The sequence below is a fragment of the Scyliorhinus canicula genome, chromosome 18 (genome assembly GCF_902713615.1).
Source record: "Scyliorhinus canicula chromosome 18, sScyCan1.1, whole genome shotgun sequence".
NCBI classification, from domain to species: domain Eukaryota; kingdom Metazoa; phylum Chordata; class Chondrichthyes; order Carcharhiniformes; family Scyliorhinidae; genus Scyliorhinus; species Scyliorhinus canicula.
In genome coordinates, this window is record NC_052163.1 from 121,784,394 (window position 1) to 121,810,240 (window position 25,847).

The following is a 25,847-nucleotide window of genomic DNA, read 5'->3' on the forward strand; positions in this document are numbered from 1 at the left end:
TTGATGCAAGTGCAGCCTCGATGGGGCATTCCCCGCCGAGGCCAGAAATAATGGCAAAGTGCTGTCAAATAGTGGTGTCTTTTACAGCGCTGCTCCGCCATTCAATCATGGCTGATATGTTTCTCATCCCCATTCTCCTGCCTTCTCCCCCTAACCCCTGATCCCCTTATTAATCACCAACCTGTCTTAAAGACACTCAGTGCTTTGGCCTCCACAGTCTCCTGCAGCAATGAGTTCCACAGATTCACCACCCTCTGGCTGAAGAAATTCCTCCTCGTCTCTGTTTTAAAGGATCGTCCCTTCAGTCTGCCGCGATGTCCTCAGGTTCTAGTTTCTCCTACTGGTGGAAACATCGTCTCCATGGCCACTCTATCCAGGCCTCTCAGTATTCTGTAAATTTCAATTCGATCCCCCTTCATCCTTCTAAACTCAGAGGTATGAAGTGGTGTATGGCAAAGGCATACACGGAGGTAGGTTACAGATTCACTGATTACACATATGGGTTGGAAGGGCTGAAAGGACTCTGTAAATAATATTTAACTTAACATTGTGTCCTGAAGAAAATGTTTTGCCTCTTGTAAATTGAAATGTTTCACTGATTAAAGGAATTTTAATTTTGCGTTTGTTTTTAGCGAGTTCACCGGTCTAATAAGGCCCTTACCTAATCATTAGTCAGTATTTTGTAGGCAAATGCAAATAGCTGAATGATTTTGCATCACACTGATCTGGTAACAGCAATGGGACATTATTGGCACTGGGCGGGAACTTCAGGTCATAACCCAGAGCACTTAAAATTGCATGATTCTCCCCCCCCAATCTGTAAATGAGTTCAGGCTAAAGTGGAGAATGGAGTCTAGCCCTCAGTAGGATAACAGGTGCTCTATTAACGCAGTTGATCAAAATCATAGAACCCCTACAGTGCAGAAGGAGGCCATTTGGCCCATCGAGTCTGCACCGACTCTCCAAAGGAGCACGCTATCCTGGCCCACATCCCTGCCCTATCCCTGTAACACCACCTAACTTTTTAGCATGGCCAATCCACCTAACCTGCACATCTTTGAACTGTGGGAGGAAACTGGAGCATCCGGAGCAAACCCACTCAGACAAGGCGGGAACAGACAGTCACCCAAGGCCGGATTCGAGCCCGGGTGCCTGCCGCTGTGAGACAGCACTGTGCTATCCAACCGCCCTACTGCAAAGGGTTATAGAAATTAAGAAATGTCTCTTCCATAAACAGCAACTGTTGCTGGGTCAGGTCAGGTTAAATCCGAGACTGAATGCTTTCTGTTAACCGAAGCTACTGATGCACGTGTGCAAGTACATGAGTTAGTTCACCGGTCAGCCATGATCTCAGTGAATAGCAGACCAAAGCTCGAGGGACTAACCGGCCTCTTCCTGTCCCCATGTTCCTGAAGCAACATGAGGTGTGGAAACGCCCCCCCCCCCCCCCCCCCCCCCCCACTGCCTGCAAGAAGCTGGAGGCCACCTGGAAAATTCCAGTCCACCTCCTTTAGTTGGCTTCAATGGGGATCCTCATGAGTTTTACTGGTGACCAACTGATCGGCCGGATGGAACCCTCAAGCAGGTCAGCTTTTAGCTCCCGTCTGCCTCTGATTCTAGCCCCAGAAGGGCTGAATATCCAGCCCAAGGTTCCTCAGTTCGCTGACTGGTAAAACCCTGGGCTTATATCAAAATGCTCATGTTGAAGATCAAATGGGAAATCTTGGGAGGTCATGAGAGTTGAGACATCAATCTCCAGGACATTGCTCCAGGCAAAGCCAGACATAAAAACAATAGGGGTATTAAAAATAACATAATCGTGTTTTCTTGCATCTAAATTATAAAACAATCAAAATGGGGGGGGGAGGGGGGACCTGGGGGAGGCTATTTGACACACATTCATTGATTATCCAATTGGTTAAAGAAATGCATATTTGCCTTCTGATTGCCATGGGAAGATGGGGTGTCAAGAGGGCGGCTATGCCAGGTGCCAGCAATGGGAGGGGTGGAGCAATTGTAAATAGGAGATCATATGATGACCCTCCAGGAATATGTCCAACGAGGGGTAAGAACACAAGAGGCTATGTTAAGGTTAGAATTATTGGTGTGAAAAGAAACCACAAACTCAGAACTATCGAGAGTAAGACTTTTGAGGTGAGGCACACTTTGAGGTTTAAAAAGGTCTAAAAATGTGTTTTTGCGTCTCACTGGGGGAAAAAAATATATAAGCAGCTCCTTGTTTCGAAACAGGCTCAAGGGAATGGAGATTTAGGACCAGTGAGTTATTAAGACCAGAACCCTGCCACATGGCACTGACAGCTCCCAGGGTCAGACGTTCTTTGAGTGCTGAGTTTGGGAACTCCGCTAATGCCACAGTCAGGTCGCTATAACCAACTCAGCAACCTGGTTCTCCCTGTCCCCACCTCTTCTCTAAACTTCCAACTACGCTGTTTGTCAGGGCCGGCTCAAGGCACCGGCAACTCGGGCAGTCGCCCGGGGCGCCATGTGGTAGGGGGCGCCAGAGACTCGGGTCCCGCGCATGCGCAGTTGGGCCGGTGCCAACCAGCGCATGCGCGGTGGCCGCCCTCCCCGCGGTCCGCCCCCTCGGTCCGCCCCCCCCCTCGGTTCCCCCCCCCCGCGGGTCCGCCCCCCCCTCGGGTCCCCCCCCCCCCGGGTCCGCCCCCCCCCCCTCGGGTCCGCCCCCGCACCCCCCTCGGGTCCGCCCGCCCCGCCTCCGCCCCGCCCCCCCGCGGGTCCGCCTGCCCCCCCCCCCCCCCCCCCCCCCCAAGGGCGCCGAAGTTCAGCTTGCCCGGGGCGCCAGCAACCCTAGGGCCGGTGCTGCTGTTTGTTCAGCTGAGAGATGATTAGGATTGGGAAGCAGGCACGACAGTACGGGATGGATTTTTAAGATCGCAGTCTTCCCAGCACAGAGCTTTCTAACAACGTAAGTGCATATCAGGAATTTAGATGATGAAATCAAAATGCCAAATTATTAGCACACTTTTCTCAGCATTAAAACTAACGGACAGGAAATCAAAGGGGGCATAAATGTTCTGTGGGGACCTCACTTCCCTCAATTCCTGAGGTACACTCGCATTACAGGAATATTAAAATTGACTCAAAAAGCAGATTTGAGATTGTTCACGTCTCAGACATTCACCTCGAAACGTGGTGTTCAAGGGCGGCACGGTAGCGCAGTGGTTATCACCGCTGCCTCACAGCGCCACGGTCCCGGGTTCGATCCCAACCCCGGGTCACTGTCCGTGTGGAATTCGCACATTCTCCCCGTGTCTGCGTGGGTCTCACCCCCACAACCCAAAAGATGTGCAGGGTAGGTGGATTGGCCATGCTAAATTGCCCCTTAATTGGAGAAAAATAATTGGGTACTCTAAATTATTTTATTTTTTTATCAAACAATTTTATTGAGGTGTTTTTCAGCATTGTAAACAGTTACAGATAACAACAAAAAAAAGGCAAAAATGTGCAAACATCAACGTAAAATCAATACTTCAATCGAACCATACTGCACAAGCCCGCTCCTCTCCCATCGACACTACCCGTCTATTTATCCCTCCTACTCTAGTCTAATCTCCCCCCCCCCCCCCCCCCCCCCCCCCCCCCCCCGGCTGACGTTCACTCTCCCGCAAAGAAGTCGATGAATGGTTGCCACCTTCGGGCGAACCCAAGTGCAGATCCCCTCAAGGCGAACTTAATTTTTCCCATACCCAGAAAACTTGACATGTCCGAAAGCCATAGCTCGGTCTTCGGGGGTTTTGAGTGCCTCCATGCCAGCAGTATTCGTCGCCGGGCTATCAGGGAAGCAAAGGCCAGAACATCGGCCTAAATTATTTTTTAAACAGTGGTGTTCAAACACCAGGTCAGACTGATGGGATGGAAGCTTCCTAGCTCTATTGACAAGGGTGTTCTTTACTGGCATTACTGGAGAAGGCGCACGCACACGGAAGGAAGGCAACACCTGCCTTATGATTTTACTTCAAACTGTGTTGATTGGGAGTCAGTGGCTCAGAGCAATTTGAGAGTTTTTTGCGCTTCCCCCCTCCCATTCCTCCCCCCCCCCCCCCCCCCCTCCCCCCCGCTCACAAATACACATCAGTATTATGTGCCCTCGGGTCAGGTGTAATTATGATCCAGTGAAGCAATGCCAAGTTACTGCCAAACTCCACAGCCTGCAACTTAATCCAGCCTCGGAGAAATGTCAAATGTGTGACACTTCCATTTACTTTCACCCTGAAAGCCGATGGAACAGGATTCGCGGCAAATGGTCTATTTCACAGCAAAGTATTGGCTCCACAAATAGAATCTGTTTGAACAGAGCACCAAAACAAACAGTCTACAGAGTCTATTTACAACGTGTCTCTTTGCACAGTGGCACGCACATGACCAAAACGAATGCAACTTCTCCAAATGAAAGCAGGTTAATTTCCCGAGCAAGATGCAGTGAATGGGGGTTGGATACAGAATGCAACTCTTGTGGGTAAAGTCAATCTCAATCACTTACAACAACGTGTTCTGCAGACATGACTGATGGGGGAATTACGCAATCATCTACATTCTAAGCTGGAATGGTAGCGTGACGATACGCAGCCTCCAGAAATTGTGCTACGCTGAACCAGTTACATTCAGGGTCAGGGTGTCCACGTAGTTGCGCTTCTCCCAGCTCCACACTGCACCTGAAGGCCACTGCCATCTCCCACTCAGCTTCCTACCCGATCACTCCCCTCCAATCTCCCCTTTCCCTGACCCGACCCTTTCCTACGCTGCCTTCCCAGACTTGGCCTGGTGCTGTAACTCTGTCCTCATGGAGCAGGTGAGCTGTCTTTGGATTCTTGGCTGACACCTGCAATGCGTCAGCGATATGCTGCTGTGCTCCAATGGAACATTTTGGATAAGTGTTGGACCTCTAGCTCCTTTAGCACACTTCCAGTGCCGAAAATGGGCCACAAAAGAATTTCTATGTCAATGAGTTCCAATCGGAAACTACATGAGGAAGCTTGATTTGAAACTCAGGAGGAAGAACCATAGAAGAGAAAGTACTTTTTTATACATATTGAGTACACAATTATTTTTTTCCAATTAAGGGACAATTTAACGTGGCCAATCCACCGAACCTGCGCATCTTTGGGTTGTGGGGGTGAGACCTACTCAGACACGGGGAGAACGTGCAAACTCCACACAGACTGTGACCCGGGGCCGGATCGAACTCAGCTCCTCAGCGCCGTAGGCAGCAGTGCTAACCACTGCACCACCCTGCTGCACAGAAGAAAAAGTAAATTTCCTTTGATACAGCTCCCCGCAATGCCCTCAGGATGTCCCACGGCTATTGTACACCAAATACATTGTTCTTGTTATGCAAGGCTGAAGGGAATGGCCAACCTGCACAAAGCAGGATCCCACAAAACAGAAAATGAATGACTGACCAAATAATTGTTGTGGTTTCATAGAATGTACAGTGCAGAAGGAGGCCATTCAGCCCATTGAGTCAGCACCGGCCCTTGAAAAGAGCACACTACTTAAGCCCACGCCTCCACCCTATCCCCGAAACCCCACCTAAGCTTTTGGACACCAAGGGACAATTTAGCATGGCCAATCCAGCTAACCTGCAGCTCTCTGGATTGTGGGAGGAAACCAGAGTACCCGGAGGAAGCCAACGCATACGCGGGGAGAAAATGCATACTCCACACAGACAGTCACCCGAGGCCAGAATTGAACCCGGGCCCCTGGAGCTTCGAGGCAGCAGTGCTAACCACTTTGCTACTGTGCCGCCCAAATAGATATAGCATTATGTATCTTTGAAGGAAGAATGTTAGCCTGGACACCCAGAAAACTCCCTGTTGGTGTCCAAACGTTTTTTTCTGTGTCTGCCGACCACAAAGTCAAGCAAGGCTTTACTTAAAATTTCATCTGAAGGGTGAAATTCTCCTGCTGGTATCACGGCAGCTCCAAAGTGCTTTTTAACAAGCAAAGAGTTAAACCTCCATCTTCCACATTATTTCCTCTCCCAGAGCACTCTGTTTAAGATGAACATTGATTTTTGTTCCATACTTTTGCCCAAGATGGCTACATATTGGTACTTTTAAAATTATCTATCACGTGATTGCACCTCCTGGCATCTTTAATGGTAAAATATTACTTTTTCATCAGATGCATTAGTCAATTACTGCAAAGTGCACAGCCTCTTGCTGTTAAATGTTATGGGAACTTACACTTAACAGGATCCAGCATTCGAATTGTGAATTTGATATGCATTGATTGTATATTGTACTCCTAACTGTGCTGTTATTGGAATATATATTAAATAAGAGACATTGGTTTCCTGATGCTGATGAAAGAATATTGGTTTCTTCACACCGCAGGTGACCGTGGGAGACAGGGAGGTTAATCAATGGCAGAGTATTGGCAGCCATTTTGAGAACATCCTCCTGATCTGATGAGGGCTGAAAGACAAACTTTCTTATAAGATGCATGATTACTTCTCAGAAACAACTCTCGGCACTTGATGCGGGAGTAACATTGAAATGTAGTGCGTATCATGTTGAACACACTGCAATACCATGATTGCTAACAAAATTGGAGGGTGGCTCGGGATGTTGCTCTCTCTTTGTTCGCCGTGACGACGCACCGAGTCCCGACAGGAAGTTCTTCGAAATAAAAATATTGTGCGATGCAAAAGATTTCCACATTGTCCTTTTTGTTTCTTGTTCCTGCGTTTGTATCTGTCCAAAAACGAAGATCTTAAGGATAGAATGATCAAACCGTGACTTGGGAGTGTCACGCTAACTGGAACCCAAACGTGGACATTGGGAAAAGCAGACATCCAAGAAAGTTGTGAAATGCGGCCCCGGAGAAGAATGGCGCGGGTCAATTGGAGGAAACAGAAGAGCACTTTTGTAGTTCTCAAATGTTAGAAGAGGAAAGATTGTTTTTTTATTATAAATTCTGAGGGCCCAATTCCATTTTTTTCCAATTAAGGGGGCATTTAGCGTGGCCAATCCACCGACCCTGCACATCTTTGGGCTGTGGGGGTGAAACCCACACAAACCCGGGGAGAATGTGCAAACTCCACACGGTCAGTGACCCTGAGCCGGGATCGAACCTGAGACCTCGGCGCCGTGAGGCAGCAATGCCAACCTCTGCGCCATTGTACTGCCCTGGAAGAGGAAAGATTGTTGGTGAATGTCTTCAAGAGCAGGCAACGTGGTTGGACTAGCCATCTTCTGAGGGATGAGAGCTTTCCGAAGGAGATGTCCGAAGTAGGATGGGAGGGATGTAGACCAAGAGGAGTACGAGTTTGATGGTGTCACACAACTTAGATTGAAAACGGGAGGCTCCCACAAGCACCTGACGAGGAAAGTACAAGGCCACGAGGAGGGAGGAAATGAGCAAAGGACCTACATTGGGCAGATCATTATTACTATTAATATCTAACCAAAACTGTTGGAATATTAGTTCTTTTTCATCTGCTCATTATCATAATCATAAATGAACTAATTTTGGGCAGTCTCGGTGTAATTCATCCTCGGTGTGGGAGCTCATATCACAGAAATGCTCCATAGGGCAACCTCACACTTTGTAAGGGTGGCCGGTGTTGGAAATTAAGGTTGCCTGATGCAATAGATTTTAGATTTATTGTCACGTGTACCGAGGCACAATGAAAAGTATTCTTCTGCGTACAGTCCAGGCAGATCATTCCGTGAATGAAAAACATAGGACATACGATAAATACACAATGTAATAGACATAGGATGATGGATACGGAGTATAGTGCTAACAACAGTAGAGAAGATGCGTAGAGAGATCACTTTTGTCCATAAGAGGATTATTCAGGAGTCTGGTGACAGCGGGGAAGAAGCTATTTTTGAATCTGTTTATGCGTATTCTCAGACTTTTGTATCTTCTGCCCGATGGAATAACACGGGTGGGAGGGGTCTTTGATTATGCTGTCCACTTTCCCAAGCGGGAGGTGTAGACAGAGTCAATGGATGGGAGGTGGGATTGTGCGATGGGCTGGGCTATGTTCACGACTCTCGGTCGTTCCTTACTGTCTTGGGCCGAGCAGTTGCCATACCAGCCTGTGCTGCAGCCAGATAGGGTGCTTTCATGGTGAACTGTAAATGTTGGTCAGAGTCAATGTGGAGATGGCGAATTTACTTAGTTTCTTAAGGACGTATAGGTGCTGCTGTGCTTTCTTGGCCGGAGCGTCGACACGGGTGGACCAGGACAGGTTGGTGGAATAAAGAGTACTTCTCTGAGGTTTGGGTGTAGTTATATCACAGGGTGACTGAGCTTTACTCTGTTTCTCATGTCCGATCCCAGTGCCTGAAATTGGATATCACCCTTATCGCTCACCTCAAGGAGCTCAAAAAAATGACTATATTTTTTTCTAAAAGGCTCTCTCAAAGCTACAGGTAGTGTGGAAAGGAATTTGTGGGCCAGCAATTACGGGTTATTGTAATTATTTGAATATATTTGACGCAGAGGTGGATGGATTCTCGATAAGAAAAGGGGGTGATACGTTATGGGGGATAGGCAGGTTGCAGATTTTTGCCGTGATCTTTTAAAATGTTGGGCAGGCTCGAGGGGCAGAATGGTCAACTCGTACCCCCTGTTCATACCTAAAATAGAGCCGGCAGTTTGTTTTCTCGGGAGGTTTGTTTAGAACATAGAACAGTACAGCACAGAACAGGCCCTTCGGCCCTCGATGTTGTGCCGAGCAATGATCACCCTACTCAAACCCACGTATCCACCCTATACCCGTAACCCAACAACACCCCCCTTAACCTTACTTTTTAGGACACTACGGGCAATTTAGCATGGCCAATCCACCTAACCCGCACATCTTTGGACTGTGGGAGGAAACCGGAGCACCCGGAGGAAACCCACGCACACGCGGGGAGGACGTGCAGACTCCGCACAGACGGTGACCCAGCCGGGAATCGAACCTGGGACCCTGGAGCTGTGAAGCATTTATGCTAACCACCATGCTACCGTGCTGCCCTACCATGCTACCGTGCTGCCCTCCATGCTACCGTGCTGCCCTCCATGCTACCGTGCTGCCCTCCATGCTACCCTAAGCTGTTTGCGGTAAGCTGTTGTTCTGTACGAAATATAAATTGTTTCGGGATCTGGGGAATGCTGGCACAGACATATTTAATGCCCATCCCTCTTTGTCTTGAGGAGGTGGAGGGGAGCCTTAGACATAGAACATACAGTGCAGAAGGAGGCCATTCGGCCCATCAAGTCTGCACCGACCCACTTAAGCCCTCACTTCCACCCTATCCCCGTAACCCAATAACCCCTCCTAACCTTTTTTGGTCACTCAGGGCAATTTATCATGGCCAATCCACCTAACCTGCACGTTTTTGGACTGCGTGAGGAAACCGGAGCACCCGGAGGAAACCCACGGCGACACGGGGAGAACGTGCAGACTCTACACAGACAGTGACCCAGCAGGGAATCGAACCTGGGACCCTGGCGTTGTGAAGCCACAGTGCTATCCACTTGTGCTGCGGTGCATCCCGGTACCTTCTTGTGCCATGGCAGTTCTTGTGCTTTTCATAGTTCCCACAACTATATGCAGCCAATGCCGGCATTGCAAATGGCAACACTTTTGAACACCTTGTCTACTTCGACAAGAAATGTCTCCTGCTGGCAGAAGAGTCAAGAACCAACTGACTGGAAAAGAATCAGAGCCATCATGTGGGAAGACTTTTTTACTGAGCAAGTGATTAGGATCTGGAATGCACTACCTGCAAGTGTGATGGAGGCAGATTCAATCAGTGGATAGCACTGGGACTGCAGCACTGAGGACCCGGGTTCGAATCCCGGCCCTGGGTCACTGTCCATGTGGAGTTTGCACATTCTCCCCATGTCTGCGTGGGTCTCACCCCCCCCCCCCCAACCCAAAGATGTGCAGGTTAGGTGAATTGGCCACGCTAAATTGCCCCTTAATTGGAAAAAAAAATTAGGTACTCTAAATGTATTTTTTTTAAAGTACCTGATATTGGGATAAACAAGTGGATTTAGCTAGAATATAAGCAGCAGCTCAATGGGCCAAATGGTTTATTTCTATGCCATGACCGTTCTATAATTCGATAAATTGGCACAGGAAAAAAAAACACTTGTAAAAAGCATTCTTTGAGATTTGCTTTTTCCTCAAAGAATTCTCACTTCCTCTTCTGCTGCACTGCTCCATGCAGTCCCCAATATAGAACCACCTGACCCAGGACGGGCACGTTACAGACTAACCCCACAGCTGGCCAATGGCTTGCTTCGCCTATTCCCTTCAGTGGAGCTCCAGAGAAGATGCACAAGACTGTTCCCCATTGATGATGTTGGGCGCAGCCTTGCATGAAGGAGGTCTTCCCTGGCATTCTGCAGTGAGAAACCATTGTCAATGCCCAGGACCCTTCAAGCTGGCACGAACAAGGTGAAAATGGGTCGGATGGGTGATAAATCAGGAAATGGCGATTGGGTAGAAGGACTCGCGTTTCTTTAGTGCCTTTCAAGTCCTCAGGACATCCCGAAGCAGCTTTACAGTAAACTGAGTATTTTTGAAGTGTTATAGCCACAAACCTGGATTTTAAAGATTGTGTAAGACGAGGAGACTGAAAGAGGGAAGAAGGAAATCAACTACAGATTGCTTCCAGCGAGGGCTGTTATTTGTGATTTGCTGCAAGTCAACAGATGAAAACCTGGCTCGAAGAAATAATGGTTTGAACGTTTCAGTAGCTTGTGGGAAACTTAAGTTACATATATTTGGATATATTAAAAGACCTTGAATTTAATCCTATCCCCTGACCTATAATAGGCATTGAAGATGAAATATCCTCTTCTGAAGATTTACCCCCCCCCTTTTTTTAATCATTCAACTGTCACATCAGAGCAAATAACTGCACTCTCTCTCAAGGTGGCATGACACAAGTGTGACTCCCAGTTTTAGAAACACTGCTCATGAGCTCAGAGGATTAAAAAGGGTACACTTCAGTGACTGACATCTCCCATAACCCCCCACCTATCATGGCCTCGGAGTCCTTTCACAGACCCTGACAGCAGTTTCCTAATCAAAGAGGGATTATGTCCATTCAGGATGGGCTCTTCCCAGAGAGCGCCGGAGAAACTGCCATTGTCCCTTAATGAAAGGGAAAGCAACAGAGTGAGACGCACTGGGCCAACATAGTGGGAAATTACTGAAGAGAATTTAAAAAAAGAAGTCATGATTCCAGGTCTGCAGAGTGCCATTTAGCAAGTTCTAAAGCTGTGATGAAAACTGGGAATCCCTGAACTGAACTGCAGGCCCCTTCCCTCCCTCCCCACACCCCCTCCCAGCCACCATCTCTCTCCTTGACCCGGCTCCAGTGCACTGAAACCCTAATAACCGCACAACTAGTTTGTCACCAAGTGTTCGGATTGATGTGGATTAGGAGGAGCAAATGGGCGCACTGAACCTTTGTAGGCTGGGTTGGGAAATAAGGTGGTCACTGAGTTGGACTCTGCACTTCTGCGAGAAGTATTTCTACGCCCCCACCACACTGCTGCCATGCGTCTTGGATAAGGGATGACGGCGAGGACACGGGTCAAGCCAAAATCAAAGTGTTCTGCTTGGCCGAGAGATTGGGTTGGCAGAGTTAGATAAATACAGCAAATCAGAACATTTTTGTCCAGGGGCAGCATGGCGGCACAGTGGTTAGCACCGGGACTGCGGCGCTGAGGACCCGGGTACGAATCCCGGCCCTGGGTCACTGTCCGTGTGGAGTTTGCACATTCTCCCCGTGTCTGCGTGGGTTTCACCCCCACAACCCAAATATGTGCAGGGTAGGTGGATTGGCCAGGCTAAATTGCCCCTTAATTGGAAATAAATAAATAAATAATTGGGCACTCAAAATTATATGTAAAAAAGAAAATGTTTCCCTCCACATAGCACTTTGTTTTTAAAAAAGAAATGGCCGCGTGTACATGCCAGAGAAAGATACACATGTGCAATAATTCAGGGTGCATTTCAAAGTCTACATCAAACACTGGAATATAAAAAACTGGGATTTTAGATTACAAAATGGATCCAGGAAAGGCTCCCAATACATCAGTGTGGTGGACAGGCAACTTGCCCTATTTTGAATAAACCATTGAGGCAGTGCCACCAATGAGAGCTCCAGTACTTTATTTAAAAAGAAAAGAAGGCTGTTTTTTCTCAATGTTCAAACCTCACGGAACTATAAGCAAACACTGGACAATGTACCGCAGTGCGGTGTTTCTGGTGTAGGCTTGCTGCCCCGAGACTTATAACTTCCAATCCTACAGTGGCGAGTTATAAATTCAATAGATCTGGTAATTTATAGACGAATAGCAGAAATGAATCCCAATGCTTCCACACATGGTTAAACAAAACCCAACTGGGTTCACTCCCGTCTTTCAGGGAAGGCTACCTATTTCGGCTTGCAGTGTTTGATTGACTCTAAAGGCTAATAGGCACTTTTCTTTTGCGTAACAGCAACAACAAAAAAACACCCCGCCACCATCTCAGATCACAAATGCATCCATGACAGCGTTGCCCACCATCCCGACAACGATTATTTTTATTGAAATACAGTGACGGGTAAGGGACTATGAGATTGAGTGGTTAGCCCTGAGTCACTGTCCGTGTGGAGTTTGCACATTCTCCCCAGTGTCTGCGTGGGTCTATTGGTTTATGAATGCTCCAATGTGTGTGTGTGTGTGTGTTTGTGTAGGTTGGTCTGTTTAAAGCTCAATTATGTAGTGGATGGAATTGAGCTCCAAGATCTATTGATCGTAACTGAATTCAATCTTGCCAAAGCCTTGTTCTCGAAGCAGTGCTTGTGTGTCGATGACATCAATCTACCATCCAATGCACGTGCTAAAGAGTGAGAGGTCGGGAGGAGGGGGGAAATGAAAAAGCAACAGAGATTTGAAGCAGACTTTAAAAAAACACACACACACTTAAACAGACCAAGCGCAAATGCTTTTCCATCTGCACCTGCTTCAAAACCACCGGCACATGGCAGAGTGTGCTGTTTTATGCCTCAGCTTGATCAAGGAACCATTGGCACGATGCATTTGGAAAAAGCAGCCCAGCTGCAAGTTTGGCGCAATGCCCAATTAACAGCTGCTGCCTGAAGTGGCGTGTATCCTAACACACTGCTTCACCATAACACTACCTCTGCACCGCAAGTCACACAGATTGACTGCTGCTGAATGGACATGTACAAAATATATTAGAATCTCCACTAGACTGACTGGAGTCTATGGCACTGTTTCAAAACAAAAAACAACTGGACTATTAGTTGACTTGGACATAACATTGATGTTGCCACCAATTAAGCTTGAGTTTTACACTGTAAATTTGCACTTTAACATCGTGCTTCAGCAGCATTGCTGATAGATTTATGTGATCTCCTGGCATGCCTTCTGAACATTATTCCGCAAAGCACTTTGTCCATCTCTCCAAAACCTCTCCCACCATCGGCTGTGGCTCAGTTGGCAGATTTTTCAGCTCCTGAATCAGAAGGTGGTAGGCTCAAGACCCCCTCCAGAAGCTGAAGTGGATGATCTGAGCCAATACGCCCACTGAGGGAGCGCAGCACTGACGGAGTCGCTGTCTTTCAGGTCAGACTTTAAACCGAGGACTCGTCTGCCTTCTCAGCTGGGAGTTAAAGATGCTGCGGCAATTTGGTGAAGGCAAACAGGCATCCTGGCAAATATTGATTTCCTCAACCAACTAATACAGATTATCCGATTCTTGTCACATTGCAGTTTGTGAGATTTTACTGGATGCAAAACATTTGCGAGATTATAGCTGTGACTACACAGTTAGAAAAATACTTATTTGGTTGTAAAGTTCTTTGGGAGGCCTGGAGATTAAACACACATTAATTTCTGAAACTACTGCATCATGACTGGGCGTATTTACCGTATTCATACCGACACATAATCTAGGAAAATGTAATCAGGCGAGCCGATGCGTTTAATTCATCAATTGTCACTGATAGACCTGGGACCACCGCACATGCAGACAGCAGTACAGTCAAACAGCTCAATACCTTTCCTCGGGGGGCTTCACGGTGGCACAGTGGTTAGCACTGCTGCCTCATGGCACTGAGGACCCGGGTTCAATCCCTGCCCCGGGTCACTGTCCGTGTGGAGTTTGCATATTCTCCCCGGGTCTGCGTGGGTCTCACCCCCACAACCCAAAGATGTGTCGAGTAGGTGGTTTGGCCACGCTAAAATTGCCCCTTAATTGGAAAAAACAATTCTTCCTCAGATTCAATCCAAGTTCGGAAGAGCAAAAATCATAATTCTGATGCTGGGTGTTCTGAACAGTTCAAGTGGACATCAGATCACATGCTGACTTTATACTTTATTCAAATCTACAGTGTAACAGGGATTTTAAAATAAATTTAGAGTACCCAATTATTTTTTTTGCCTAATTAAGGGGCAACTTTAGCGTGGCCAATCCACCTACCCTGCACATCTTTGGGTTGTGGGGGCGAAACCCACGCAGACACGGGGAGAATGTGCAAACTCCACACGGTCAGTGACCCGGGGCCGGGATTGAACCCGGGTCCTCGGCGCCGTGAGGCAGCAGTGCTAACCACTGTGCCACTTTGTCGCCCATCCAACAGGTATTTTCGAAAATCATTGTTCACACAGTATTCATTCTGTAGGTGCTGTACAATCATAGAAACCCACAAAATCAACAATAACTCTCAGCTTGAAGGACAGCACTTTCTGGAGTAAACCAAGTTAATAAAATATTACTGATCCTGCCACCTCAAGAGCATTTATCACGCTGCTTTAGACGAGCGCGTTTGTTTCAAGTGGAGGAGGGAGGTCGCGGGTGTAAAGCCGCCAACTGCCTCAAGACGCCTGCAGCACTGACCCACAAGAACAGCCTTGTTTCTCCCCGCAACAGCATAATAAACTGCTGGAATATTTCTCAGTCAACTGTCAAATTCTACACTGTGAAAAGGAAAGGAACTGTGCGAGGGATCATCAGTTATGAAGACAGACCGTGGGTGAACAATTTGTAACACAAATAAATTCAGAATGATCACTGCAAAATACAGTATTGATCCAACACCTGATACCAGGGGAAGCAAAGGGTGCCTGACAGATACTGATAACTGTGTCACATGCACTCTACGGCCACAGTGGCAATGACCTGGAGGTTGGGGGTCTTACTAATCACAGTATCACTTTACAGCATCAGATACTAAGATGTAAATCCCACTATAACCAGTCTGTCTGCTCAGCCTCTATAATGAGAATTGTCCCAAAGCAGTGGGTGGAGAGGAGGTGTCCACTGCCCAGTGTAACAGATTTCTTTCTTTAACAGGGATATGGGCTTTGCTGGCAAGGCTAACATTCTTATTGCCCATCCCTAATTGCCCCTCAGAGGGTGATGGTAAGCCGACTTCTTGAACCATTGCAGTCCATGCAGTGTAGGTCCACCCGCAGTGCTGTTCGCGTTTGACCCACCGTCAGTGAAGGAACGCTGATAAATGTCTGGTCAGGATGGTGTGTGTGTGACTTACTGGGGAATTTGCAGGTGGTGGTGTACCCGTGTATCTGCTGCCTCTAGACGGCAGAGGTCGCAAGTTTGAACAGTGCTGTTGAAGGGGCCTTGGTGAATTGCTGCATTGCATCTTATAGATGGTACACACGGCCGCCACTGTGCGTCGATGTTGGGGAGTAGATGTTGAAGGTGGTGGATCAAGTGCCAATCAAGCGGGCTTCTCTGTCCTGGATGGTGTCGAGCTTCTTGAAGGTTGTTGGAGCTGCATGTTCCCTCCCAGCGGAGGAGTCAATAACCAGGGGCATGGATTTAAGGGGGAAGGAGGTTTTTAGGAGATGTGAGGAAAAAACGTTTTCACCCAGAGGACGGTGGTAATCTGGAACTCACTGGCTGAAAGGGTGATAGAGGCGGGAACCCTCACAACATTTAAGAAGTATTTGGTTGAGCACTTGAAATGCCACGGCACACAAGGCTACGATCGAAGTGCTGGAAAATGTGATCACAGTCATTAGGTACTTGATGGCTGGCATGGACTCGATGGGCTGAAGGGCCTCTTGCTGTGTTGTAAAATGTCAATACCTCTCTATGACAGTCCAGGTGTGCCCAAGAAATAGGATTATCACCAGACAGAAACAACCATTGGACCCAAACCAGCTGACTGAAACAAAATGCTAGAAATCTGGATTTCAATAAATTCTGTTGCGGTTACTGGAATTATTGTCTGTATTGGCGTGTGTATAAATATATACTGTAGAAAAAGACACCCCAAAGCCAGCAGTTTAACAAGTGTTCTATTTAATCCACCATTAGAAATTGCTTACACACTCCCAGCTCCAGACAGCCAGTGTTTTCCTGACCAGCGTTCTACAGCCCAGAATACTCCCTCCAAACGCAGAATGATGGTAAAGTGAAGAAGAGTTATACTGGACTTGAAACATTAACTCGGTTTCTCTCGGGGCAGCACAGTGGCGCAGTGATTAGCACTGCTGCCTCACGGCGCCGAGGTCTCAGGTTCGATCATGGCTCTGGGTCACTGTCTGTGTGGAGATTGCGCATTCTCCCCCATGTCTGCGTGGGTTTCGCCCCCACAACCCAAAAGATGTGCAGGGTAGGTGGATTGGCCACGCTAAATTGCCCCTGAATTGGAAAAAAAAATTAATTGGGTACTCTAAAAAAAAATTTAAATATAAAAACTCTGTTTCTCCCTGCACAGATGCATTAGACCTGATGATTTTTTTTCCAGAACTCTCTGTTTTTATTTCACGGTAAAGCCCAAGTGTGTGTGGGGTAGGAGGGTTACTGATTTTGTTTTGTTTTTTAAACGTGCATCTCCACAGCAAAGGGGGCATCACCTTAAAATCAGAGCAAGGCAATGTCATGAGGCACTTAGCCACACTGGTTTAGCTGGTTTAGCTCACCAGGCTAAATCGCTGGCTTTTAAAGCAGACCAAGCAGGCCAGCAGCAAGGTTCAATTCCCGTACCAGCCTCCCCGGACAGGCGCCGGAATGTGGCGACTAGGGGCTTTTCACAGTAACTTCATTGAAGCCTACTCGTGACAATAAGCGATTTTCACAAATGGCAACGGAAATCTGGAACTCGCCCCTCCCAAAAAGGCTGGGGGGTCAACTGAAAATTTCAGAACTGAATGAGAGATTGTTGTTAAGCATGGGCATTGAAGATTATGGAGCCACGGTGGGTAGATGGAGTTAAGATGCCGGTTAACCGTGATCAAAGTCAATGACAGAAATGACTAGAGGGGCAGAATGGTCTTCTCCTGGTTCCTATATCGGCGTGCTGCTGGCAACTCTCCTACAGTGCACGCTGATATAGACAGATGCCTATTAAATGGGCAGCCAGTACACTTTACCGAAACCCCGGTGAGGAGGAAGATCACTGGCGCTGCTCTTTGAAGATTTCACACCCTCACTTATTCCTCTCCTGTGAAGTGCTACAGAAGGCAAAGCTGCCCGCTAAAAACAGCAAAGCTCCTAATATTCATTCTGCAGACTACTGAAGTCATTAAGCCACAGCAAGCAGAGCAACAAGTAAACCACTCCATCCCCATACCTGCTAATCATGCCTTTCTTCTGTGTTCTTTTGAAACACAAAAAAATTGCAGCAGATCATTCACCAGAGCCTGCAGTTTGTACAGCAAATCACAGGGTGCAAGGTGCCATCTGATTAGTTGTCTGTCGCTGATAATTAAAGACCTTTTAATGGGCGCTTGGATCAAGATATTACAGTTAAACTTAAAGAATGTTATATAGTGGGGGTGGGGGGGGGGTGGGGTGAATGGGAAATGGCTTGGCAGATGGAAATTCTACGCTTGGGTGAGGTATGCATTAACCTGGAATGGCCAATTTAGTACTGATCAGAGCTCCAGCATTTCGCTGACTGACCACATCAAGTTTCATTTTTATTACAGGGCGTTGGGGAATTTTTTAACCGGTGCTTCGCTCATGCAAATTCGAATGGGTTGCTTTTCCATTTTAAAGCCACTGGCTCATTGTGACTGAAATAGATAAAAAGTGCTGCTTTTGGAAATTGGCACATCTCTACTTTTCCATGCAAAGTGCAAAGCGAGTGGGCCGGGTAATGATTGGCAACTCCGTATTTTTTTTACATCACCAGTTTCACAGCAGTTGGCACTGCTATTTCGCACCTGTGAAATTAACAATGACACGTGTGAAAAATCACACTCACAGACCCTCCCGCGTGTTAATGTTTCTGCACAGAATACCGACACTGCTGTGAGATCGAGTAAGACCAACCCCCTTCCCGGTGCACTGACAGTCCCAGAGACGAGGTGGATGGCCTATCACAGCAGGGGGGGGCATTAACCGTTTTCAAATTACACCAATTAAAAATTTTTTATAATAGCACCTGACCCATTTTGTTATTCACTAGACAAATGTCCAATTAGCTAACAGTGGTTGGCACGGCTGCCTCTCAGTGTCTGGGTCCCGGGTTCAATTCTCGCCTCGGGTGACTGTGTGGAGTTTGCATGTTCTCCCAGACTCTGTGTGGGTTTCCTCCGGGTGCTCCGGCTTCTCCCACAGTCCAAAGATATGCAAATTAGGTGGATTGGCCATGCTAAAATTGCCACATAAAGGATAGGCGGTGTTATTGGGTTACGGGATAGAACGAGGAAAGTGGGCTTAGGTAGGGTGCTCTTCCAGAGCATTGGTGCAGAGCCAATGGGCCAAATGGCCTGCTTCTGTGTTGTAGTAGTGATTCTACAATACTGCAATCATACAGCAACTTGTATTTATATTTCACATTTATCAAATTGCCTCACAGGGGGGCAACAAGGGACAAAGTGACACCAAGCTGAAGGAGATATTGGGACATGCGACCATAAGCTTGGTCACAGAGGCAGGTTTTCAGGAGCAAGAAGGATGCAGGGAGAGAATTCCAGGTCCAAGGGTCTGGATGGCTGATGACACAGTGGCCAATATTGGGGAGACGGATAATAATAAGTGAGGGAATGCACGAGACGTCTCTGCGGACAAAAGGGCTCGAGAAGGTAAGGAAATGAGGGAAGGGGCGAGACTGCGGAGGGAGATGAAGATGAGAACTGCGAAACCAAGATGCTGGTGGAGCGAAGATCACGGAGCCCAGGAGAAATGGGTGCATGTGATTTGGTGTAGATTAGGACTGGGACCTCTGACTTCAGTATGAAGATAGAAGGTTGGCTGGGAGAGTGCTGGAATAGTCCAGTATAGAGGAAGCAAAAGCAGGGATTAAGATTTCATCGGCAGATATGTGGAGATGGGTTTTGTGATGGCGGTGATATTATGGACTAGATCTAAATTTTCAGCTCTGCCATCAAATGGATTGCTGAGGTTGTAAATAAACTGGTTCATCGGACACAATGGCCGGGAAGGAAATAGAATCGGTGGGTGAGAAAAAGAGGGCCCAGGGCAGCTTTGCACAGGTGATTTCATGTGCAAGAGATGCTGTAATATTATGTATAAGCCATGACTATGGCACTGGTGAATTACAAATCTCCCACAAGTGAAGAAAATCCGGTAATACGCCACTAATGGATAAACAATCATCATAATACCAAAAAGGAAATTCTCACTGAGGCGTTCAAAGTGTAGATAAGGAAATCCTGGGGGAGTTCTGTGTGGTTTGTTTTTTTGTTTTGATTACATTCTAGATTTTAAAAGATGAGCGTTTGAAGGGGAAAGGAACAGAACCAGCAATAGGAATGCTAATCCTAATTAGAAACAGAAATTATTAATTTCTTCAAAAGTAAAATACATGTCAGCAAGGTTTTCGAATCTACTCGGGATTAACCAGCCATTAAGTCTTTAATGAGCGACCAGAGTCAGTGTTTAGTGGGGAGCATAAGTGCTAATGGACCCTCAGCAAAGACTACGTGGCGCGATAATGCTTATTTGTGAGGTATTAACTATTGAAAGCATTTTCTGTGGGACTGTGATCTTTGATGTTCGCAATGTGTGTATGGTAATGGGACGCAAGATGTCTTAAACTGGACCTCACTCACTCTCTATCCTCTCTCTGTCTCTCACCTTTTCTGAACAAAGGCCATGCAAAGTCTTTAGTATACACACTGCTGCATGAAATAACCATCTTTTATCCTTCCCCGCATCCCCCCCCCCCTTTCCCAAACTGGTAGTAGCAACAGACCGTACTTTAACATGAATTTAGCTAAAATCGTCAATCTTTAAAACGTGTAATGGTGTACTTGACCAAGCTGTTAATAGATGCGAAACCGTCTATCCCGCACCACCCCCTCCCGTGGTCCTCCCATAGGTTATGTTACCTGACGGCAAGACAATAAGCCTGGGCACCAGGTTTGAGGAAGGAAACAATGGCCTTGGAAGGATGTGCAACGCAGAATTCACCAGAATGATACTGGAGATTAGAGAGTTAAACTGTGAGAAGAGGTTGCATAACTTGCTGTGTATTCCCCTGTATAGAGGAGGCTTGGGGGTGGCGGGGGAGAGGTGATATGCTCAAGGTCTTTAAAAGGATGAGAAGGATTCAGTGGGGTAGATGAAGAGAAAGTGTTTATTCTTATGGGAGTATCCGAAATAAGAGCGAATAGGAAAAATCAGGAAGCACTTGTTCACTTCAAGGGTGGCAGATACCTGAAACCCTCTCCCCCCCCCCCAAAAAAAAATCTATGGGTTGCGATTCAGTTGAAGCTTTCAAAATGGAGATCGATAGGTTTTTGCTAGGCATGGGTATGGAGCAAGACTGAAATGGAGTGAGGTACATACAGATCAACCATGATCTAACCGAACGATGGGAACAGGCTCAAGGTATTGAATAACCCACTGCTCCCTGCATTCTCCGTTTAAAACAAATGATCTATGCAGTAAATATACATTATAGGTGGACGTAGTTACACTTTACACATGCAAGGTACAGATTTGAGTTGTGGATTATTTCTGTTCGGTATTATCAATACACTTTGTACGAATCTGAATCATATAAACTCTCAGCTGATGCAAGTCCCCAATTTAATCACATTAAATTATCAGTCCCTTTTTATATGTGACTTGTGTATCAAGCTGAAGTATTGCATGTAATGAGATCCCACTGTAACCCGGCTAATTGAAGAGACCAGTATATGTTTATTATTATAATTAGGATCCAATCAGTGGATTTTTTGTTCCAGTTTGAGAGGTCCTGCCTTATGCTTTAGGTGAGATGTCTGAGGCACAGCAACATGTTTTAAAGGCCATCAGACCAAAGAAAATAAATAAAATAGATTGCCGGACATATAAAAAGGAAAACTTAAAATGTAGCAGTCCGTGTTTGAACAGTTCTGATAATCATGCGGCCTTACCTTGTGAATGCTAGGTTGTCGGTTTACGCAGTGGGGGTCCCCTGGTACACTATTAGCCACGACAAATAACATTTCCAAAGAACTTGTTCAGAGCAGCTCCTATGTAATTTCCTTAAAATGATGTTCAGTGGCCCTTAGGCCCCCGTGGTAGGGGGAAAAAGACGTGAATGCATTTTTATTGTGGGGCTGGGGGCTTTTTATTGTGGGAGCAACACCCCTGACAGTGGAGCTTCTAGCAAAATGTGTCTGTATTGTTCACTGGCACGGTTGTTTAAGTAGCATCAGAAAAAATAGGAAAGCCAAGTGTTGTTTTAAAAATGAGAAAATGTTGGAATTATGAGTATCTTATCAAGAATAAAATGGGGGGGGGGGGGGAGAGATAATGAATCCTACATCATGTTTTTTGGTTCTCACTGGGCTTAGAACCATGCAAAATGTGGATGGTGATATGCTTATTTAGTTTCAGTTCTACACTGTTGGCAAAAAATGAGAGTGTGCTGGATTTACAGGATGTCACTCTCTCTCACACCCCAGGTCCACCTCACAGTGCGATGGGAAGCTTTAGGACCACTGAAGTATCATCAAAATCCCTGTTCCATGTAAACGAACCTGTTATTATGGAACTCATGTATAAATTAACCAAGTCCAGGCTGCTTCATTAAAAACTCCCATTACCACTGTCTGTGAGCAAGGCTATCAATTTTATAGGAACAATTTATTATAATAATGTGTGTAACACCGTGCCGCATCTAGCAGAGTAATTTGCATTGTAAATTCAAATTAGTTCGTGGAACATTGAGAGCGCTACCGGTTACTGACTGTCGGGTTCTTATTAGCCAGACACATTTGTAATTTGGTATTAACATAAATTACTCACATATTTATTGTTTTTAAAAAAAATTGCAGCATGGATACAGAATCAGAAGAGTGATGATATTGGGCGGATGGAGGGATTTACGCAGATATTGGGATTACTTTCTCTTCGAAGTTAATTAGGCACAATACCTGGATCGATACATATTTCCTTAACCAGTCTTTGGGAGCGCTTGGCTCATGTTTTAAGTTACCTCCCAGCTGCTAAAGTTGGAATGCACGCACAACATCGAGTGACTGGTAGATTTTACATTAGAAATGTTGTCATCAACGGGTTAATGAGCACAGAGAAAAAGGCGCCGTTCTATGGAGAAACGGCCAAAAAAAAGATTTGCCCGTTGAAGCCTTTCAAGGAATGTTAAAATGATCGGGCCCGACTGTGATATTGTCCTTCAGGACGAGGTGAATGATTAGATGCAGGCCAGGTCCACGGGCTGTGTTGTGGCTGATATGATTTCCTGAAAGTTAAGTGTCCGTGGATGAAGAGTAGCCCCGGGTTGGACACTGTCCAGCTCAACATGTCATTGAGTCAGTCACATCATCTTAGCACAGTGCAAGTGTTAAACTCTCTCCTCCTCGCCCAGATTTGAAATCAGGCTAAATTGCTGCTTTCAGCTTTGGGAATCCACACTTGCCGAAGCGTGGAATGGGTCCGTAATCTCAAAAGAAACACACACAAAAGTTTGCAAACAACACAAACACCGGCAACCTCCAACTTTTTATATATATTAAAGGGCAGAGGAATAAAGCTAAACTCCAAAAGAGAACGACTGCTTTAGCCCGGAGCTGGCAGCCTTGTTTCTGACTTTGAAATCGTGTGTGTGTGTGAGAGAGAGAGAGACAGAGAGCACGGGCTGTGGAAGTGTCAATATTATTCACAGCCCGGGAATCAATCAGAAACAATGCAATTACAGCGCATTTAAATGCTTCAGCGGGCAGTAAGTCATCCCGCCTTTCCTTGGAGCGGTTTTTAGCCACACTAATGTGTCTTGCTGGGCTGCCTTGGGTGCAAAATATAACCGCTTAATAAAGTAAACCGGTTGCCAGCTGACACATTTAAACTGTTGCTGGCAACAGTGTGAATCCGATTTCAGCCCGAGAGCTGGGTCGGGCGCTTTTGAAGGTGAATATATATTGGCAGGTGGCTTCGGTGCGAAATCTCAGCAATAGACACGGTTCCTGGGCACAGCACATTTACCCCCCACCCCCTCCCCCACATACACACACCAGCACCTATTTATTTCTGGATTATTTTAACAATTCATTTCTCTTTATTAAAAAAAAGAGCTTCGGCAAATCTCAGCGGAGATTGAAACTGCGTTTACCATGATAGAGAGAGAGCCCAGAATGTCCATTCACCACCTCTCCAGTTACTTGCTTCTTCCATCTCCCTCAAATGATATACTGGCCTCGAAAAGTTCGCAGGTTGGGTGAAAGCGAATGTCTGTGTGGCTCTGGATAGTTCGCCCCAGTCTAAAATTACACCTAGTGCCCATTATATCAAACACAAGAGCAAAGCACACACACACACACAGTGAGCTGTACACAGGGACACGCAGGTGGGAACTTCTCTTTCGCCCCTGGAATTCCCAATCTTTTCTCCCCTCATTCCAGAGGAGAAAGTGAAGTTCCCACCTGCGTGTCCCTGTACACCTTACTGTGTGTGTGTGTGTGTGTGCAATGTCCCCAAGACAGAATACAACTCTCTCAATCTCTCCTCGCCCTCTGCCAAGCTGGGGACTGGGCAAGGTTCAGGTAAGAATCGATGACACGATTTCCCCAGATTTCGAGGGAAAGGAAACATCTTTTCCAAGGTCTAAACGCGCCCCATTTAAAGAGGAGAGTGGTGTGGGGGATCATAGCGTCCAGAGAACGAATACACCGCGGGAATAAAAAAAACTTTAAACGATAAAATAAGGGAGCTTTAGCCTCTTTTTTTTTTGCTCCTGAATGACGAAACTGGCCCTCTCCAGCCAGGTAAAGGAGTATATGCAGGTAAACTGAGTCCCAAAGACAAGGGCATCGATCCCTATTGTAAGTGTGTTTGTTGAACAGATTCCTCTGAATTCCAACAACAAACACAAGGGTCTCGATACTGCGATCTCAGGCACTGCAGTATCTGTTCAGATCAGCCGCGTTTTACGTGTCACTCACCCGCTGTAATCCCCCCCCCCCCCCCCCCCCCTCACACACACAAACGTCTTTTGCAAACTGATCTCTTGTCCAGCGGCCACACACCTTCACTTTAATACAGATGGGAGGTTTTTTTGGGGGGGGGAGGTTTAAAAAAAAACCAAAGAGCGCAAAGCAAGTAGCCCGTTCGCTGCCCCCCTTTGCCTCTCGGACAGATTTGCAAGTTTGATGTTTTAAAAGGCGAGAAGGGAGCGAAAGCGCAGTTCTCCTCTGGGCAGCAGTTTCACAGATCCTGAAATGAACAGTTCCAGAAATCCGCGCACAACCCACTCGGGTCAAGGCGCTCACTATCTAAATCTGTCTTTTTTCAGTAAGGTGCAGCGACTTAGAAGCCGAACCGTCAACTAATTTGCAAGGGACCGCAGGAATATAAATTAACTTTTGGACCATTGTTTAGATGGGGGGAAAGATGCAAATCAATGGGGGTAGGGGGGCGGCGATTAGTGGGTTTGCTGAGGATCAATGTTTTAAAAAATGAACTATATGGTGCAAACTCTTCTTGCATCCCCACATAAATACCCCCACTCCTCGTCCCCAAGCACACATCACTGAAGCACAAATGCTCCCCCCCCCCCCCCCCAATTCCAACTCTGTGCATGTGCAAATTGTATTACCTGGGGTTGGTACTATTCCAGTACACGGCGTAGCGGTCAGCAACTACTTTCCCAGAATCTTCCGTCCACACGCAAACCCAAAGGGCCAGGAAGAGCAGCACAGCCAGCTCCACGTTCATCATCGCCGCCGAATCCGTCCAGCCTCCTTCACACACACTCAGACACAGGGCTCTGGGTGCAGATCAAAGCCTCCCCCAGCCGCCCGCCTCCATACGGTGCCTGAGCCACAACTTTCAACACAAGTGGTGGAGCAGCTCTCCCTCCCTCCCTCCCTCTTTTCCTTATAAAAAAAAGAAGAGTGAATCCAACCCCTATTCCACTTGCGCAACCTAGCCTGCTTGGAGAGGGAGGCGTGTGGAAGTGAAGCAGGAGGAGGGAGGGAGGCAGGAGGAGGGAGGGCGGCGCCTGCTGGCTGGCCGCGCTGCTGGGAATTATGAATGAAAGCCTCCTCGGCCAATGGTCAGCCCCGCCGGGTCTTGGGGCCTGGGGCTGACCAATCAGGACTCCGCGGAGGGAGGGGCGGGGCCCAGGCTGACCAATCGGCGGGAGGGCGGCTGACGTCACAATGGGAGCTGGCTGAATGGATACACTGCTCCCTGTTACAATCTCACCCACATTCTACGCACCACTCTCACCCCCTCCAGCCGCAAGCACCATCAAAGCTGCACCTTCAAAGTAATTGCATCGTAAATCTGCAAACATTGTTTTTTTGTTTACGGCAATCCCCCCTCTTCCCTTCAATCGCACGTAACAAATTAGAACCTCACATTCAAATTCTCTGGAGTTTATGCT

The 25,847-nt window shown here is 47.0% G+C and overlaps 1 protein-coding gene across 2 annotated transcripts in view; it reads right to left on the bottom strand.

Moving 5' to 3' along the window:
• The window catches only part of LOC119953012 (ephrin-A5-like), a 427,429-nt gene extending 401,961 nt beyond the window's left edge, over window positions 1–25,468 (bottom strand). For both annotated transcript variants that reach the window (XM_038776770.1, XM_038776772.1), the window contains exon 1: window positions 25,056–25,468. In XM_038776770.1, the coding sequence (XP_038632698.1) occupies window positions 25,056–25,177 (122 nt within the window). In that variant the 5' untranslated portion in view covers window positions 25,178–25,468. The remainder of the gene's footprint in view (window positions 1–25,055) is intronic.
• Between the last annotated feature and the right edge of the window lie 379 nt (window positions 25,469–25,847).